The sequence below is a fragment of the Tachysurus fulvidraco genome, chromosome 14 (genome assembly GCF_022655615.1).
Source record: "Tachysurus fulvidraco isolate hzauxx_2018 chromosome 14, HZAU_PFXX_2.0, whole genome shotgun sequence".
Classification (NCBI taxonomy): domain Eukaryota; kingdom Metazoa; phylum Chordata; class Actinopteri; order Siluriformes; family Bagridae; genus Tachysurus; species Tachysurus fulvidraco.
The window spans coordinates 4,688,555-4,708,308 of NC_062531.1; the positions used below are offsets into that span (position 1 = coordinate 4,688,555).

A 19,754-nucleotide genomic window follows, 5' to 3' on the forward strand; every position below is an offset into this window, starting at 1 on the left:
CTGCTAGAGTTTGTATTTTGCACGCACACACACACACACACACACACACACACACACACACACACACACACACACACACACACACACACATTGAATGTGTAGCATTAAGCTGCTAGAGTTTGCAATTATTTATTTAATTTTTAAGTTGTGAAACTTCAATCAATGAATCTTGTGTCCAGATCATTTGCGATATTTTTAACAAGCTACACAAATGATCAGAATCAGGTTTATTAGCCAAGTGTTTAGACACACACAATGAATTTGGTTCCAGCTGTTTGTGACTTTTAAAAGTACAGACATAAATAACACTATACTATACAAGAAAAGATAATACAGACTATACAAGAAAATGCAGACGATGTGATACAATAAAGACTGTATGAGTATTAAATATGAATACAGAATATGTGACTGATCAGTTATGTACATAAAGTGTGAGAGTGCATGGAATATATAATAAATAAATAAATATATAATTATTATTATACATTATTATTATTATTATTATTATTATTATTATTATTATTATTATTATTATATGCTTATTATATTATATATATATATATAATTTAAATAATAAGTATATAATAATATATAATAATGTATAATAATAATTATAGATTTTTATTTATTTATTTATTTATTATTATGAGATATATATATATATATATATATATATATATATATATATATATATATATATATATATATATAATGCTATTAAAGCTGTTCAACCTGGACAACCAAAAGTGACAGGGAATTTAAGAATATACTTCAAAATTAGATGAAATTATCACTAGTTTTTCTTCGCATATATAAGAGATATTTTGGTAAAGTCAGGGATTCAGGGAAGCTCCAGCATCTAAAACCTCACAAACAACTGACCTATAGTGTCCGAATCCCAAACGGCTTCCTATAGGTCACGTAGTGCACTACGTAAGGCGTTCACGTCTATCGGAATAGTGCACCTACATAGTGCACACGTACACAAAGTATGGCGTGATTTAGGATCGGACCGGTGAAGCAGTTTCCGTGCGCTTGGGGGAAGATGGCGCAAGCACTATCAGAAGAGGAGTTTCACCGTATGCAGGTAACTTAATATGTAATTAGTCACCTCTGTCGGTTTTGTTTTTAACATGTCGGATCGGCGCTTGAAGTGTTTTCGTAAATAAAGGGCAAAATCATTTTCAATCTGCACAATCTGCTGTGGTGATTGAGGGAGGCGTCATCCTGCTAGCTAGCGTTAGCTTTTCACCTAAAAGCTTGGTCACTATCGATCTTTAAACACGTTTTGTATTGTTTTATTGAGTCTGCATAATATTTAGCAACCTCATGAAACGTATAACAGCTGCTGTCGTAAGTGTTAAGTCCGTTATGTTAGTTAGTGAGGCTGCTAATTATCAGCTAGCGTGCTAGTTAGCTTCTTTCTCTTCCTTAGCAGTGCATCATACAGCGGTTTGCAGTTGTTTTAAGGATTAAGAAAGAGCTTTAAATCACTCCAGGAGGACAGCAAGTGGATTATTTGGTGTTTTGTATGCGTAAAGGTAATAGTACGACTCTGATAAACTGCTGTCAAGGATTTATGTCCCAGCATCAGGTTTTGTTGACACATCAGTGTGGAAACTGGGGTGAAATGTAGCTCACTGCCCTGGTATCCAGTTTCCGTCATGGCTAATCATTTGCAAGATTAATCACTGACACGTTTCCATTACGTTATTAGAAGTGACTCGTTAAACCAGGCTGATTTTCAAACACATGCTTATAGTTTTTTCGATCGACCAAATATTCATTCGGCTGTGCAATAGTTATGTATCGTTTGCAGACGAGTCGACTCTGGATCTTGTATGAGTTATACGCTATTCGATTCATTGAGGCGGCACTTTCAGGTGAACCGAGTCGCATAGATGAGTTGTATAAGAGTCGACTCTTATAAGTGAACCAGGTGAACCTCATATGCAAGTCGTGTTTTTTTTTTACCCCCCTCTATTTTTTTGTCTGGTGTATTTGGGTCTCTGTTGCATATATGAGTCGACAGCGAGGTCTGACTCACTGAAAAGAGCAGGAACTCACATGACCGAAGAGATTGATTACTGGGACATTTTCTGTCTCAATACCAGTTCTGTTCCGTGTCAGAAAAGCATGACTCACTATTCACTACTGTATTTGCTGTGGTTTTACACTGTACATAATTAAGGCTGGTAAACAGGGATGTGGTAGTTCGGTGGATAACAAGTTGGACCACTGATCTGAGTTCAAAACACAGGTTCACCTCCACTGCTGGGCTCTTGAGCAAGGCCCTTAATGGTGGGGTGCACGATGTTAGAGAAATGCTTCAGAAAACTGAGTCAGGCCGACAAACAAAACAAAGTGTGGCCAATGAGCAGAAAGGGGCGTGTCTTGTCAATATGCGGTGGAGAGCGTGTTTGGTGCACATGTCTGACATTAGCAGAGAGATATTGAAACATTGACATGGCGGATACCTGCCGTTACCTCTGCCTCGGGTTCAAGGTGTTGAACGTCGTCTTCCGCGTGAAACGGAGCTAAACCTATCACGGTACAACACACAGTACTACAAAAATTCATTCTACAGTTCATTTATTGATAAAACTATCCCCTCGGCCACCTGCCCCAGCAGGTTCCGCCATAATAGTTGCCTGGGTTACGTATGTATGTTTGGGGCGGGGCTATCAAAACAGGGGTGACACCCATTTGGGTTAGGGGCGTGTTTGTTGGCTTTCAAACATCGCGCACCCCACCTTTAACCCTCAATTGCCCAGTTGTGCTAAAATTGTGCTAAAATAAGGCGCTCAGGAAAATTGTGCTAAAATAAGTCGCTCAGGAAAATTGTGCTAAAATAAGTCGCTCAGAAAAATTGTGCTAAAACAAGGCGCTCAGGAAAATTGTGCTAAAATAAGGCGTTAGGAAAATTGTGCTAAAATAAATCGCTCAAGGTTAAGAGCGTCTGCCAAATGCCGTAAATGTACAACTTCAACAATTACACATCATATTAATCACCTGAGCATGGAATACACTGAGCCACAGCTAAATAAATAATCAGATTATTATAGAATTAACTGGGTTTGTGTATCACCTTCAACATTTAATTTTTATTCAGTCCAAACACATTTCTACAGCGCTACCCTTCGGATCTCAGGATCTCAGAGTCCAATCACTAAAAGTTCACTTGGAACAAAAAATTAAAATGCACCTAAGGGGGAGAAAGACCAGTGATTAGCTAAATACGCAGGGCAGTTATTCCAGTTCCACTTCCTTAGAATATGATATACTATTTTTACCTAGAGGCCAAAAAATGGAATTTTGTGCCAGTTCGCTTGTGTCCATTTCAGTGAAATTCTTTCACATGCCTCAGTGCACACTAACGGTTAATGACGTGTATGAAAGTAGACACTCGTTGTTTTAAGAATTGGTAGTTTCTCTGTTTCTTTTAGGGTGTTTTCACATATAGTTCTTTATAAAAGAACCAAACCCAGTTCACTTAAAGTGAACCAGAAAAGGAACTAGCCGAATGTGACCTCAGCTCGTTTGGTGTTCACGATATAGTGGACTCCCAGTTCTCTTTTTGGTCCTCTTTAGTATTGAAGTGATCTCAGACCCTTTCGTGTTCACACCTCAACTTCATAAGAACTCAGAACCCAGAATTCTGTGCAGCAATGGATTTTGAGTATTTGGTCTATTTTTAATATATTAATAATATATGTTAATATATATATATATATATATAATAACAATAATATATATAAATAATATATATATACATATACATATACATATACATATATATATATATATATATATATATATATATACCTGCACGACTGCAGGTATGGCAAGCCTCCAGGGACATTTGGCGAAACGAAATGCAAAGCGGACCGGGACCTCATTGCTTTCACATGTCACACACAAATCGAACCACAAACCAACCCACAAATGAACCGGAGGTGGTCTGAGTAAGGTTCGCTTCTGGGTCCTTTTAAGGGGTCTCAGATCACATGGTTTGTTCACATACACAATGATGTTTGTTCAGTATACACACTGAACCGCTCCAAGAGCGTTTGGAGGGCTCAAACGAACTAGGTGTGAAAATACCCTTAAACTCATTTCTGCTCTCTGAGAGACCCTAAGTTTTCACCTAAAATCTGTAGGTGTTTATCTTCAACCACTAACCAGAGAGAAAAACTCCTGACTCATTATATATCAGGCCATAAAATAATTTATTTGTTGCTGCAGATTGAAAATGTTCGTTAAGTGCACTGTTATAAAAGAGTTAAGCTCTATTAAGGAGCGCGTAAATTTCTTTCTGTCCCTTTTGTTTTGGCGACAATAGGCTCAGCTTCTGGAGCTGCGAACACAAAACTACCAGCTCTCGGATGACCTACGAAAGAACACTGCAGGTAAGCGACAGCCGTGCACCTTATACACAGACGCCATTAAATAAACACCAGCAGGTGAGACGAGTTATCTTTTATAACAAGGTGTGAATATGGACACGTGTCCGATTCTGTAGTGCTGAGAAATCAGGCTGTGTATGTCTACTGTATATCTTCCTTATTTCAATCCCTTGCTGTTCAAAAGCTTATAGAACTGTTGTTTTTGCTTCACAGAGCACTTTACGCCATTCTGTAATAGCATTTGTGTTTTAATCATGTCGTTGTTTTAATCTTCTATCTTGCTGTACTGAAATGAATACAGAGCTACATTTTAATCAGGTCTTTTCACCGAGGTGTCGAGCACGCAGTCGGTGTCGGAACGATGGAGAAAATAAAACGGGGCATTTGTTTGTTTATTCCAAAGCAAGCGTCAGTTATTAAAATGTTTTGCCTGTGGTGGTTTAGCACTAAATAAATATCTTGCTATATTATGTAGAATACAGTAGGTCCTCGATTTACTTCAGAGATCCGTTCCTACATCCGAACCCACCTACATAAGCACCTACGTCACTCACATGGTGCACATACACAGCAGTGAAACAGTAAAAAAAAAAAAAGATAACAATTCCTGACCTTTACTTCTATGGTAAATAAACAAAAGAAACAAGGAGCACATACATACAAGTGTAAATATTATCCTTACCTTTACTACTGTTGTTGGCTTGCAAACAGGATGTTGGGTGGGGTGGGGTGGGGTGGTGGGGTGGGGGTAAGAGACAGGCTTACTCTAGGCTACTGGGGGAGGAGGTTTGAGAGGCAAGACTTTCTGAATAAATTTATGGGAGATGGCGACGTAACCACGGAACGCCGTACGTCGAGTCTGACGTAACCCGAGGACTCTCTGTATACCGGATGTCCCAAAAGTCACTTAAGACTCTTTAGCAAAGTATCACCTTAATAAATCTCGTCCTACTTCGGGTGACACTGGAGGGTGTGAATATAAATGATTATAAACACCGGAGAGCGTTATTATGATTAACGTCCTTTCTACAGTCAGATACAGTCCGACAAGTGTGTATCGATTAAGAGGTTGTTGTCCTCAAAGGCCACATGTACTTGTCATCTTTTAATCTGATGCCCGAATCCTCATGAAGCAGAATAAAGTGGTAAATTCCTCTGTGTTTGAATAACTCCATGTATAAAAAACTTATTAGACCAAGTGCATTAATGTAAACCTGTAATTTGCCAAGCCTGCTGTCAGAGCTGCTGTTATAGGAAATGAACCAATACCTTCTGACCAATCAGAATCGAGAATGCAATGAATTCAGATTTGTTTGCAATATAAGTGTCGTCTAGTTTCTAAACGCAGTGTTGTTTCAATTTAAGTTCATTATATTTGTTGCCAAAGATAAAATAATTTGCATTTTGATTATTTGAAGAGTTTTTGGTATTAGTCTGTTCTTGAATGAACTGCACTGCTTATTTTCACCACTCATGTGGCCATTAAACCACAGTCTGGTGCTCTAGAGCTGTATCTGTACTTTTCAGATCATTTAATCATAGCCGTAATCAGTACACATGAATTCTATCTTATTTACCTTCCGAAACTACCGCCGATTAACCTCCTCGACTCTGCCTTAGAGCTCAACAATGTCCGCCAGAAGACCTTGACCTTGGAGAAAGATTACCTCAAAGCACAAAAGGTAAACACGCATCTATTTTCAAATCAGGTTTCATTTCATCTCATCGTCTTCATCTCGAGTCACAGGCTTGCAGGATTGACATGCGTAGTATGTTAAAGTACGAGTGCTAGCTGTAGTAACTTTGACAACACATGACACACGATACACACACAAGGCAACCTCGATGGAGAAAATGACTAAAAAACACAGACGATCTATTTTCTGTCGCACTATATGGTGTCACTCGCCTGAATGATCTCTCTTTTAATGTATTCCACTCAACTACTAACTGCTCCGTAGTTCGTTCAAATTCACAACAAAAGGAAAAATCGAGACAGAGACGTCATCCACACGCGTGTGTAACGTATGGTGGGGATCGATCCCAGATCTCTGCCGTTTGCTCGCAGGATTCAGTGCATGCACTAAACATCAATAAATCAATCAATCAAACTTTATTTATAGAGCACTTTAAAACAACCAAGGTTGGCTAAAGTGCTGTACAGAAGAATATATACACATAAAATACTCAACTCATACAAGACATAAAACCATAAGACCAGAAAACAAACTAAGAACAAAATGACAAAATCAGGTGTTAAAAGCCAAGGAAAAAAGGTGGGTAAACATGAAAGAAACAAAACATATCTACGGCATAAAACCTGGATATTACAACAATCAGTAGCCCAACACCTTAACCACTGAGCTACCACATCCCTATATATATAGCTAGATATATAGATATAGATATATATATAGATGTAGAGATGTGGTAGCCCAACACCTTAACCACTGAGCTACCACATCCCTATATATAGCTAGATATATAGATATAGATATATATAGATATAGATATAGGGATGTGGTAGCTCAGTGGTTAAGGTGTTGGGCTACTGATCGGAAGGTCATGGGTTCGAACCCCAGGTCAACCAAGCTGCCACTGCTGGGCCCCTGATCAAGGCCCTTAACCCTAGTTGCTCAGTTGTAAGTCACTCTGGATAAGGGTGTCTGTTAAATGCCATAAATGTAAATATATATATATAAATCAAGGTAAAGAAGAAACAGGTGAGGTGGAGGGAAAACAGGATAGTGTGGGTTTCGGCACAGCCAACATTAAACAATAGCAATGTGCTGAACAAGAAACACACCTGTCAGCTTCACCTCTGCTGCACCTCTGCATTTTGATGGACTAATGACAAAAAAAAGTCCTGCTTTGAAAAATTTCAGTGGCTCTCTTATAGATCTATAATAGATGCTTCAATCCAATTAGTCTGAGCGTTACACGCCGAGCCGTACCTGCGAAAGCAAGGATGTCCTTCCATCCACGGATCTTTCCTTATTTTTTCGACCAAATGGATGGGAGGAAGCCGTTTGCTAACGGAATTAGCATCAACACAATCTCCGTTATAACTAGAACTTAGCCTGATGGTTTCTTTCATCACAGTCAAAATGGATCTGATTTGAATTTATTTTTTTTTAGTCTGATTTGTCATATTTTCTCCCTTCACAGGCACTTAATAAGAGCAAGAAAGCTCAGGTAAGTCCCCCCCCCCCCCCCCTCAATCATACTGCAATGTCGGGTTGTTACAGCGTCACAGTGTGTGGGAGAGGAGAGTTATTACATACCAATTAAAATGTGTTTTAATATATTTTTTTTTAGTATTAATTCTTGTATTAAGAATTATATAATATAGGCAAATATTTGTGTAAATGTCTTTTAAAGGTTCTGTAGGCAGCGGTTTTAAAGACACTTTTCTCTAGTCTCACATTAACAGGCACAACGAACAACAGACAGTCTCACGTTCTAGTCGTTGGGCTCAGACTGCGGTTCCGTCCGCCGCTGTGTCTCGTATCTCTCCATCTGTGTGCTCTATGCATAGTAGAAATCATTTGGTGTTGTGAATTAAACTCTAAACCAATTGTTGCTACAGGAAGTGGACGCGTTACTGAGCGAAAATGAGATGCTTCAGGGAAAACTGCACAGTCAGGAGGAAGATTTCAGGCTGCAGAACAGCACCCTCATGCAAGAGCTGTCCAAGGTGCTGATACACACACACATACACACACACACACACAATGCAGCATGGTTATTGTTATTGTCAGATAATCCTCCCTCAGGGGAAGAATCTAGATTTTCTTTTGTATTGATTCCGTTTTCAGCAAACGCTACGGTTTATTCCAGATAGGATTTCTTGCCCTGTTTAATTCCTCGTATCTAAACTTAAATAAAAAGCAGTTGATACGCTTACTCGTATGGAGCATAAGGTGGTTTCACTAAAATGGTTTTAAACCATCGGTTTTGTTTGAGACTGGGGAATGTAATCGTTTCATCAGCAAAACGTATTATGTTCTGTAATGACTCTAAATATAAGTATAGTCTTGAATATTCCTTGCTATATTCAAGTATAGTCTTGAATATTACTTCTGTGCTCTTACCAAGTTTATATTTAATCCCCTGATCCGTTAAGGACTAAGGATAACCTACGGCAGCGTTAATCTCTGCTCTGGATGTTTTAGCTGTGTCTGATTGTCCGTTTTTTTCTGTGTAGTTATGTTCCCAGATCGAGCAGCTGGAGGCTGAGAATAAGAGTTTGTGTGAGGGTAGGAGCCTCCAAGCTCAGGTCCCTAGCCCTGTATCTGGACCAACAGATGGAGAGGTTCTACGCCTACAGGCTGAAAACGCCGCCCTGCAGAAAAAACTGGCAGGTGAGAGCACCGATTAGTCGTCTCTAACTGTAGCATGACCGAATTGCGCTAATAATGCTGATTATTTTACAGCTGTGATGTACTAAAGACGGTTCTTTATACAGCTTCCTTTAATTTATGTTCATTAGGAATATTGCATACTGTTCTCTATGGATTTTATATTGACTTAACAATTTTCTGTCGTTTTCGCTGACTGAGATAAACCCAAATCTCGCTATGACCTATATATGTACTCGCTATGACCTATATATATACTGGCTATGACCTGTAATATATGTACGATATAAGAGTGCATGCGTGGCAGTATAAATGTGATGTGAACATTCACTGCAGCGACTGCTGTCTGTGTTGATCCAGCTCTTCATGACAGCGAGCAAAACCGCATGCGTGGAGTAGATGTAGGTGATGGGAAAGAGGCAGGGATCGAGAGACAGACTGACGCCAACGGCCTCGACCAGCTGCACACGGACGCTGCTCGTACCGGTGACGAGGCGGCAGCTGTATCAGCCAGTGACAGACAGGTGAGAGGTTTAGATAAAGATTGATGGTCTTCCATGTTCCACATTGGAATTGAGCCCACGTCCACGCGGTTCCACCAATCCCCTACACTAAACTACGACTGAGCGTCGGTCGCTTAGTTACAGCAACTACTAAGAGGTCTAACGATGCATCATGTCCAGATGCAAAAGTGTGGCTGTGTGTTGTGTAACTCTGCAATTCACACTGTGGAAATAAGCCTAGTGTTAATTATGTTTGTAATGCAGTTGCACTATTCCAACACCAGAGGTCCCAACCGTCACAAGTTTTAATATCTGAACCCACTGGTCACACGATGGCTTTCTTTTGTGGAAAACTGCCAACATTAAAGGGAGTCGTCTGCACTCGAAGTGATATGTTAGAGGTTATAAGGTTACACAGTCTCGTTATAACTGGTTACGTCAGTAGCTTGGGAATGAATCCAGCCTGTGCTGCACGGTGCCTGGGACAGAGGTGGTGGACTTCAGGCATTTAAAACCCATCTTGAAGCTCTATGTCCAGTTAAAATGACGCCCGAGCTTCAGAACTAATCACGTTTCACTCAGTCTTTTTCTCTGCATCAGAGGATTTTAATGTTACGTTTATGTTCATTCAGAAATAATCCGAATCTTTCAAAAGTCACAATTTTCCTTCAGATTTTTTGGAGAATTCGACCGATTCAAATCGAATCAAAATCGTGACCCGGTTGTATTGTTACACACGTAGCAATTAGGACCGATCACCTTCGGTCAGTTAAAAGGATGCTATTTTCATGCACGTTTTCACTTAATGAAAGTTTATCCACAATAATAAATACCAGGCAGACAAAATCGGAGAGTCTGTTTGTGCGTTAGAGCAGATCACGACTTCATAAAGCCTGTCGCGTTCACGTCATCGACCAAACACGACGACTGAACGTCTTTCTTTTACACTCTAATGCGTCCTGTCTCTCGTGTCTCCGTTTTTGGTTGTTTAAACGTGAGGCAGTGGAGCACCGGAAGGAACCTAAAAGCTCACCGAACTCTTTAATTCTTATTCTAATCTATTCAATAATCTTGTAGTCCAGTACATACAGATGAGTAAATTAGCTCGGCTCAGGTCTAAACAGGGGTGGGGTGATCGCATCGTATCTCCTCACAACATTTCTGCACCTATATACAGTTTTTCTAGGCGTCATACATAATCCTAGCATTCAGCATAAAAAAACTTAGTTGAGTGATTCACTTTTTTAAAAAAAAATAAAAATGATAAAAAACAAACAAACAAAAAAAAACAAAACAGTTTTTTATAGTAAAAATAAATAAATAAATAAATGGCAAGACATCACAATATCTGTGTCTCCCAGCCTGATGTCCTGAGCGTCTTTTTAAAATAGTAATCAAAGTAGTAATCAAATATGACTTTAGATTAACTGTAGAAACGATCTAAAGGAGATAATTGAGCTCCGTGTCATGTTTCTGTTCAATCTTTAACCAAACCCACTGTAGTATAGCGAAAACAAAGAAAGGAATGAACTCAATAATGATCGAACGTAATAACGTGGTATGTGGGGGACACAATAATTACTCAATAAGGTTGTGAGTTCGATTCCCATGTCCAAAAGGCTGCCATAGCTGGGCCCCTGAACAAGGCCCTCAACCCTCAGTTGCTCAGTTGTATAAAATGAGATAAAAAATGTAAGTCCCTCGGGATAAGGGCATCTGCTAAATGCTGTAAATGTAAATTATACATTATATGGAAATGTTTAACTGAAATCGGTGGCCCATGCACGCTAAAGATCCAGAACACAATCGTTCCTGAGGCTATCTGTTTCTGCGAGGACTTAGCGAAGTGGGTGGGGCATAGAGTCTTTTTATTTATTATAGGAATATTGCATTTATTTTTGGGAAACTGCCCGTGTTTGAAGCATGCGATCACGTTTCTTACCCACGTTTCTGTCTCTGCCTTTGATCTACAGGGGACAGGCATCAGTTTGGAGCAACGAGTAAACGAGCTAAGCGGTACGCTGAGCCTTTCTCACTGCTAGTGTTGTGTAGAAACTCTGTTTTTACATGTCTTGTGTTTCTTAACCATGACTGCAGCAGGTCTGTGTGAGTGAGTGTGTGTGTGTGAGTGTGTGTGTGTGAGTGTGTGTGTGTGAGTGTGTGTGTGTGAGTGTGTGTGTGTGAGTGTGTGTGTGTGAGTGTGTGTGTGTGAGTGTGTGTGTGCGTGCGAGTGTGTGTGTGCGTGTGAGTGTGTGTGTGCGTGCGCGTGTGTGTGTGCGTGCGTGTGGTGTGGCGTTGTATATCATGGCCTTTTACATCTGTCCCTTTCAGAAGTGGAGCTGAAGCTTCAGACTGAGATGGAGGAGAAACGATTACTGAAAGAGCAGCTACAGGCCCTGGAGGTAAACCCACACACACACTCACTCACACACACACACACACACACACACACACACACACACACACACACACACACACACACACACTGTAAATGCCACAGCATATAAAATCCCACAGATTATACAGTGTGTACCATATGCGATCATCCACTGTGCACATTTGCAGCATGATAAATCTCCAGCTACTCATTTCCATATTTAATACATTCATCTTGTCTTTTTTTTAGGCATCCAAACAAGCTGAATTCGCAAAGCTTCAAGAAGAGAACGCTAAGGTAAGCGTAACACCGCTATCCATGCAAGTGTGTGTGTGTATTCACGCGAACACTCATCATGAACACGATTTGTGTCTTTTCTAGCTATCTGACAAGTTGAAGAAAAAGCAGGAGAGGTAAGAACCGTGTACAGTCGTGCCTTTATTTTAAAACACTCACAGCGCTGAAGTCACAGCGGTTTATTAGCATCATCGGAATTGAAACGGCGCGTCGTCGTGTTATAGGTCAGTATTTACATAATCCGTTTAAAGACGACCGAAAAGGATTAGCGAATAAACATTTTGAGCTTTTTTTTTTTTTTCTGCTTTAATGGTTCTTTAAGCTTCGTTATTCCGTCACGATCCCAACTGCGAACGCTTGTATACGTTAGCATGTTAGCTTAACCACATCTACACCGACTTCTGAGTACTGAACAAACACGCTCACTCTGCACCCAACATCCTCAGCAGATCTGCAGACGTTTCTGTGACCTTCATCGCCTTCGTGTTAACATCTCGATAAATACGTCACCCAGAAACTCTCGCACAACTCCACGACTCCAATGGACTGATTTGTCTGCGCATTTTGTCAATCCACAAAATGTCAGTAACTCCTGATATTTATATCGTTTGAAGTCGAGTCTCAAATGAACTCCTTATATGGAAACTTACAAATAGGAACTTTATTTTTCGTTTCGTTTCCTGTCCACATATTTTGCTTAGAATCTCTTACGATTGATTTGTGAAACATTCCTTTTACCCAGACCAACTTACATGTGTGTTTTCTCAGTGCTGGGATCTTGTTCAGTGACCCTGGGATTGGAACTTTTAACCTTCTGGTCAATAACCACTGAGCTCCCACCTCTCTTTTTCATTTCTCTGTGACTGAGGTCTGATGAAGGACAGTTTTCAGTAGCTCTGTAACACCAACCTGTTTGTGTCTTATTCCCCTTGATGAAGCACTGAGGGGTCTAAATAATATCTAATATACATCTCTCTCTCTCTCTGTCTCTCTCTCTCTGTCTCTCTCTCTCTGTCTCTCTCTCTCTGTCTCTCTCTCTGTCTCTGTCTCTCACTCTGTCTCTGTCTCTCTCTCTCTGTCTCTCTCTATCTCTCTCTCTGTCTTTCTCTCGCTCGCTCTCTGTCTCACTCTCTCTCATTGTCTCTCTCTCTGTCTCTCTCTCTCTGTCTCTCTGTCTTTCTCTCTCTCGCTCTCTTTCTCTCTCTCTCTCTCTGTCTCTGTCTTTCTCTCTCGCTCACTCTCTGTCTCGCTCTCTATCTCTCTCTCTGTCTCGCTCTCTTTCTGTCTCTCTCTCTCTCTCTCTCTCTCTCTCTCTCTCTCTCTCTCTCTCTCTCCTTGTCTTGCTCTATCTCTCTCTGTCTTTCTCTCTCTCTTTCTGTCTTTCTCTCTCTCGCTCTCTCTCTCTTTCTCTTGCTCTATCTCTCTCTGTCTTTCTCTTGCTCGCTCTCTCTCTTTCTCTTGCTCTATCTCTCTCTCTGTCTTTCTCTCACACTGTCTTGCTCTGTCTCCATGTCTTGCGCTGTCTCTTTCTCTCTGTCTTGCTCTGTCTCTCTCAGTGTCTCTCTTGCTCTCTGTGTCTCTCTTGCTCTCTGTCTCTCTCTTGCTCTCTGTCTCTCTCTTGCTCTCTGTCTCTCTCTCGCTCTCTGTCTCTCTCTCGCTCTCTGTCTCCAGCTCACTCTGTCTCTCTCTCTCTCTCTCTCTCTCTCTCTCTCTCTCTCTCTCTCTCTCTCTCTCTCTCTCTCTCTCTCTCTCTCTCTGTCTGTCTTTCTCTGTACTGGAGTTGTCAGTTGTGCCTCTTGCTCAGTGACAAGGCTGCCTTCTGGGCACCGATCCTCAAACCGTGCTGTTCTTTCTGTTTGCTTGGACTTTAAACTGCCTCCCTCTGTGGTTTCCTTTCAGCTTCCTGCATCTCCAGGGGGAAAAAGAGGCTCTCTATCATGACAGCAGGTGGGTTCCTGGGAGCGCATTCGTTTCACACTTGTTCTTTGTTTTGCGTTTATAAACGACTCTGTGCGTTCTAGTGGTTCTAAACTGGCGCTTGCGGTCCATCTTCCCTCCCAAACACATTGCACAGATCGTTTCCTCTCGCATTCACGCCGGCGCTCTTTCAAACAAATCGCCTGTTTCAGATCAGCTGTTTGATCATTTGTGCGCTTTTTGCTTCAGGACAAAAATAGATGAGATTCAGCAGCGCAAAGAGGACGAGCTGAAATCCATCAACCTGCGCGTGCAGAAACTACAGTCCGACCTGACCAACGCTAATCAGGTCAGAAATAAAATCTGATAATCTGATGATCGTGATCGGTTAGCAGGACTTTTATTTTATTGTGTGTCTTGTGTGTGTGTGTGTGTGTTGTGATAGAATGTTGCTGAGCTAAAGGAGCAGTTGCAGAGCAAGCAGAAGGAGCACGAGGTGGCTCTCCATGCACTCAAAGATCAGGTAATCATCACCTCCTTCTCCACTAGGAGGTTCACTCGCTCTGCGCTTTACAGCAAAGCCTCGCTCTCGCCGGCTGTCGCTCCATTCTATAACTTGCCGATTTTTTCACAGAGGTTTTAAAAGGGTTGCGTGAGCTCAGGTGAACAACACACACACACACACACACACACACACACACACACACACACACACACACACACACACACACACAGAGCGATCTTCATTATCACAGCCATACCAGTACAGTCAGTTCTGTCTCTATCCTCCAGAACGAGACCGCTTTCTTTGCGCTAATGTGGAAAACGATCCCTGGGTTTAATGCAGTATAATCACACAGTAAAGAGAAACAGTTGTTGTTAATCATCTCGCGTCGCAGTTTTGAAAATTCTAACCGATGTAATTTTAGTCCCGTCGAGGTCACAATGCCGATGCGATACGGATGGAAGCGTTTATCTGTCCCATAAATCAGTGGAAGTGGAACACACAAAATATCCAGCGATTTCTGCTCCACTGGAACACACGTAACCTTTCGGTTTGCCGTCTGCTGTCCGCCGTCATCGTATGAACGCAGCATACAAGACGAATCTGTCTGCTTTACTGTCTGGATGACGGCGTGACGGCGTGACGAGACGCTGCCAGCTGTTTATTGTTGTGTTTTTTTTTTTGAGTTCTAAAATAAAACTTTTGTGAACTTTTTTCACATTATCCAGAGGCCTGTGTGTTTTAATTGGCTTTGAATAAATGATTGCATTAAAGATTACTTGAATTATTAAACATCAGTACGGCCGTAAGGCTTATCGGCTGCAGATTTCTTCGGGATGCTGCTGGAAGTACCTGGTGTCGTCGCTGCCACTCTTTTCCTCGGATCTTAATTAAAGGCCGTGATCGGCAGCTCGAACAGATCAAAAGGCATCTGCTTCGTCTCTACTTTATCTCCGCCGAATTTTCTCAAACCCTAAAAAGCTCTATTCGTCTTCTCTCCCTTTTTCTGCGATCACTCCGCCTCTTCTGTTTCTATCCCTCGCTTTTTGCCTCGGCCTTGCGTCAGCTCCGTGATCCTGATGTTCTCTCCTTCTTCAAAGCTCGTCAGTTGAATTTCACCTTTCTTTTTTTTCTTCTCTCTCTCTTTCTCCCTCTCTCTTTGTGGCTGTGCGTGGTGTTCGGTGGAGCTGCAGGTAGCGTGTCAGAGCGCAGTCAGTCAGGAGCAGGTGGAGGGCATGCTGACTGAGAACGAGGCTCTCAGGACTAACCTAGCTGCACTAGAACAGGTACAGCTCGACACGCGTCATCCATATTCATCAGCCATCATCGCCATCCGTTCCTACGACGACGTCCGTTACTGTCGGCGCAGTCGTAACATGCCAGAACAGCGCTAATTATAATACGACAGCTCGGAGATCGGCCTCAGGCTTGTTCATCTCCTGGGGAAAGAAGTTCAATTAAATGGTTCTGTTAGCGTCTTGTACGGAGAACAGATCAGAAGGTCGTGAGCTCTGCCACGCTTGGGCCCCTGAGCAAGGCCCTTATCCCTCTATTGCTCAGCTGTATAAATGAAACAATTGTAAGTCTCTTACTTTTGCTAACTGGGACTTACAGAGATGTGCTTTGGTTTATACAAAAGAAAGCATTATGTGTAATGTGGTGATAATACAGACACGGCGTTCTTATAAAAAGAAGTTACAGCAGCTCGTATTTCATCTTCACTGTTACTAATAAGCTAGAAGATCTAATATCATCCTCCTCTTCATCATCATCATCATCATCATCATCCCTGTACTGCAGATTATACGCTCAGGGCCAAGTTTAACTCTTAACAAATAAGAAATTGAAATAGAATTTATTTATCAGGAACAATTTTTTTCTTATAATAGTAATAATAATAATAATAATAATAATAATAAACACATTGTAACACGCACTTCAGTAATTTATACTCATTTCCGATTTCATTCCCATTTTAGCCGTGTTGATATTTTAATGATTTTAAACTCATCTTCAGTGAAAAGCGTGTGTGTGTGTGTGTGTGTGTGTGTGTGTGTGTGTGTGTGTGTGTGTGTGTGTGTGTGTGTGTATACGTATATATTGTGTGTGTGTGTGTGTCTATATGTATATATTTTGTGTATGTATATGTATATATTGTGTGTGTGTGTGTGTGTGTATATATATATGTATATATATATATATATATATATATATATATATATATATATATATATATATATATATATATTGTGTGTGTATGTGTATATATATTGTGTGTGTATGTGTATATATATTGTGTGTGTATGTGTGTATATATTGTGAGTGTGTATGTATATATATTGTGTGTATATGTGTGTAAATATTGTGTGTGTGGTGTGTGTGTATGTATATATTGTGTGTTTGTGTATATGTATATATTGTGTGTATATATTGTGTGTGTGTTTGTGTATATGTGTAAGTATATATTGTGTGTTTGTATGTGTATATGTATGTATATATTGTGTGTGTGTGTGTGTGTGTGTATCCCAGATCCAGACAGTAAAGACCCAGGAGCTGAACCTTCTCAGGGAGCAGAACATGGCATTGAATGTGGAGCTGCAGCAGAGACGCAGCGAGCAGGAGAGTTTACTGGCACAGAAAGATGACCTCAGCTCTCAGCTACAGGTCCTCATAAAGCCAACACATTACACACACTACACACAGTGTCCAGTTGTGATGTCTGAGCACAACAACCACAGTGTAGCTCTCTGGGACCAGACCTGGCTTTTGTGTTCTGTACCACCAGCCAGGGTTAGCTTTAGTCTCTCTACTCCACTGACCACCGTATCAGTCACAATGTCAGGAACTACAGATGTTAGACTGCATGTGTTCTGGCAAGCAGCAACGTTTTACTGCCTTATTACATTAAAGTAGGAAAAAAAACCATCCATGATTCCAAATAATATCCAGGCATACAGTGTGGGTTGTGTATCGAATCTGTCTGTACAGACTAAATATAGTGCGTGTCTGTGTCTGTCTGTGTCTGTCTGTCTGTGTGTGTGTGTCTGTGTGTGTGTGTCTGTGTGTGTGTGTCTGTGTGTGTGTGTCTGTGTGTGTGTGTCTGTGTGTGTGTGTCTGTGTGTGTGTGTCTGTGTGTGTGTGTGTGTGTGTGTTTGTGTGTGTGTGTGTCTCTGTGTCTGTGTGTCTGTGTGTGTGTCTGTGTCTGTGTGTGTGTGTGTGTGTGTGTGTGTGTGTGTGTGTGTGTGTGTGTGTAGGAGTCAAACCGAGCCAGTGGTAGACTTTTGGAACAGATCTCTGAGCTGGGTCTGGAGAAAGATAAAGTACAGCAAGATCTAGAAGAAGCCAGGAAGGTATTCATCTTACACACACCTTTTTTTATTCGTTTTGTTTCTTTTCGCTTTGTTTTTTTCTTTTTTTTTCTTCTCTTCCTTCCTTTCCCCTCTCCTCTTGTCCCCTCCCCTCTCATCTCTTCTCTTCTCTCATCTCCTCCTCTCTTGTCTCCTCTTGTCTCCTCTTCTTTTCTTCTCTCTGCTCTCATCTCCTCTCCTCTTGTCTCCTCTACTCTCTCTCCTCTTGTCTTCTCTTCTCTTCTCTTCGCTCTGCTCTTGTCTTATCTCTGCTCTTGTCTTCTCTACTCTCTTTCATCTTGTCTTGTCTTGTCTTGTCTTGTCTTCTCTCTGCTCTTGTCTTCTCTACTCTCTCTTCTTGTCTCCTCTTGTCTCGTCTTCTCTCCCCTTCTCTTCTCTCTGCTCTTGTCTTCTCCTCTCATCTCATCTCCTCTCATCTCCTCTCGTCTCCTCTCGTCTCCTCTCATCTCCTCTCGTCTCCTCTTGTCTCCTCTTGTCTCCTCTTCTCTTCTCTTCCCTTCCCTTCTCGTCTCCTCCCCTCTTGTCTCCTCCCCTCTCGTCTCCTCCCCTCTCGTCTCCTCCCCTCTTGTCTCCTCCCCTCCCCTCTCGTCTCCTCTCCTCTTGTCTCCTCTCCGCTGTATTTGAAGGAGTTTAGTTGCATGAGCCATATCAGTCTTTTGGCCCTAATTATTTCTATTAACTCCGGATGCTGTTATTTTCAGCACCAAACAAGTTTGTTGGCTTCGGAGTTATTCTGTAACGTCAGCGTCGGAGATTTTCATTAAGATCACAGCGATGCTGATGGATTTCCTTTTTTGCCTGCGTTAGATACACTAATGTCTTTCTGGTTCCAGACAGATCTAATAAGTGCTTGCCGAAATTCTATCTATTTATTTAATTATTAATAACACTGGCCAAAACTCCTCACTGGTTAATTATTGACTCAGCAGTAAATTTAAACCTAGTCTCACACCTATAGAGATGACAAACACACCTGCCGTCCACTTTAATAGGAACACATACACATCACCTCCACCCCAACCTTATTTTTTAACTTATTTTCCCTTAAGCGTTTTAAATGTTTAAAATGAGCAGAAAGTTTGCTTGAATAAGCAAACAATTTTTTTTCCCCCCACAAAGGAATCAAAGCACGGTATAAAGATCAGGGCCATAATTAATGTTAGTAAATGACGTTTAAGAACTTCGGCTTTCCTCAATTAATTAGATGTAATCGACTGCGATATCGACAAGCTGAAGTTTGCTAATTGGCCACTCTGATGCCAGGAGGCTGTATCGTTATTGGCGTTATCGGTGTCTTTTTTTGTGTCCCTGCGTCTCCTGACTGTGCTCTTGTTACCGTGGCAGACAGCAGACAAACGCAAGGCCATGCTGGATGAGCTGGCCATCGAGATGGCGAAGGAGAAGTCCAGGCACAAAGAGGAGCTGAGCGACGTGCGACTACAGCACGAGAAAGAGGTTCTGGGCATCCGGGCACGCTACGAGAAAGAGCTGCGCGGCCTTCATGAAGACAAGAGCCGTACGGAGGAGGAGATCCGTGGCCAGCTTCGAGACGAGAAGGTGAGACGGATTTTGGGAAGCAATCGTTCTAACTAGAAGACTGACATGCTGTCAGCCCGTTGTTCTAGAGTTCAGTTATAAAAGCTAACACCAAAGAAATAGCACTTCCACACTGAGAAACTACCACCATAGTAACAGGTCTGAAGAGGGGGGTGGTGAAGGAGAGGTGTGGATTATAGGAAGAAAGGGAGTAGAAATAAGAATATAATAGAGAGGAATATAGAAAGGTGTGTGTGTGTGTGTGTGTGTGTGTGTGTGTGTGTGTGTGTGTGTGTGTGTGTGTGTGTGTGTGTGTGAGTGTGTGTTAAAACAATGCTTTGTTTTGTAGGCTCGCAATAAAGAGCTTGAGGGTCTGCAGCAGAGTGTGGAAGAGCTGCAAGCTCAGGTGCAGTCCATGGAGGGAACCAAAGGATGGATGGAGCGCAGGCTCAAAGAGGCTGAGGTAACCTGTGTCTGTCTG

At 41.5% G+C, this 19,754-nt stretch overlaps 1 protein-coding gene across 4 annotated transcripts in view; it reads left to right on the forward strand.

Annotated features, from left to right (window-relative positions):
• Window positions 1–944: 944 nt before the first annotated feature.
• gripap1 (GRIP1 associated protein 1) overlaps window positions 945–19,754 on the forward strand; it is a 59,153-nt gene continuing 40,343 nt past the window's right edge. The window contains exons 1-19 of one of the 4 annotated variants that reach the window (XM_027151240.2): window positions 945–1,090; window positions 4,346–4,412; window positions 6,030–6,091; window positions 7,578–7,604; window positions 7,999–8,106; window positions 8,617–8,773; window positions 9,131–9,294; window positions 11,247–11,289; window positions 11,605–11,675; window positions 11,900–11,947; window positions 12,032–12,063; window positions 13,847–13,894; window positions 14,114–14,213; window positions 14,310–14,387; window positions 15,557–15,655; window positions 16,899–17,033; window positions 17,624–17,719; window positions 19,082–19,294; window positions 19,623–19,736. In XM_027151240.2, the coding sequence (XP_027007041.1) occupies window positions 1,049–1,090; window positions 4,346–4,412; window positions 6,030–6,091; window positions 7,578–7,604; window positions 7,999–8,106; window positions 8,617–8,773; window positions 9,131–9,294; window positions 11,247–11,289; window positions 11,605–11,675; window positions 11,900–11,947; window positions 12,032–12,063; window positions 13,847–13,894; window positions 14,114–14,213; window positions 14,310–14,387; window positions 15,557–15,655; window positions 16,899–17,033; window positions 17,624–17,719; window positions 19,082–19,294; window positions 19,623–19,736 (1,704 nt within the window). In that variant the 5' untranslated portion in view covers window positions 945–1,048. The remainder of the gene's footprint in view (window positions 1,091–4,345; window positions 4,413–6,029; window positions 6,092–7,577; window positions 7,605–7,998; window positions 8,107–8,616; window positions 8,774–9,130; window positions 9,295–11,246; window positions 11,290–11,604; window positions 11,676–11,899; window positions 11,948–12,031; window positions 12,064–13,846; window positions 13,895–14,113; window positions 14,214–14,309; window positions 14,388–15,556; window positions 15,656–16,898; window positions 17,034–17,623; window positions 17,720–19,081; window positions 19,295–19,622; window positions 19,737–19,754) is intronic. The other 3 variants (XM_027151241.2, XM_027151242.2, XM_027151243.2) reach the window with 3 other exon arrangements.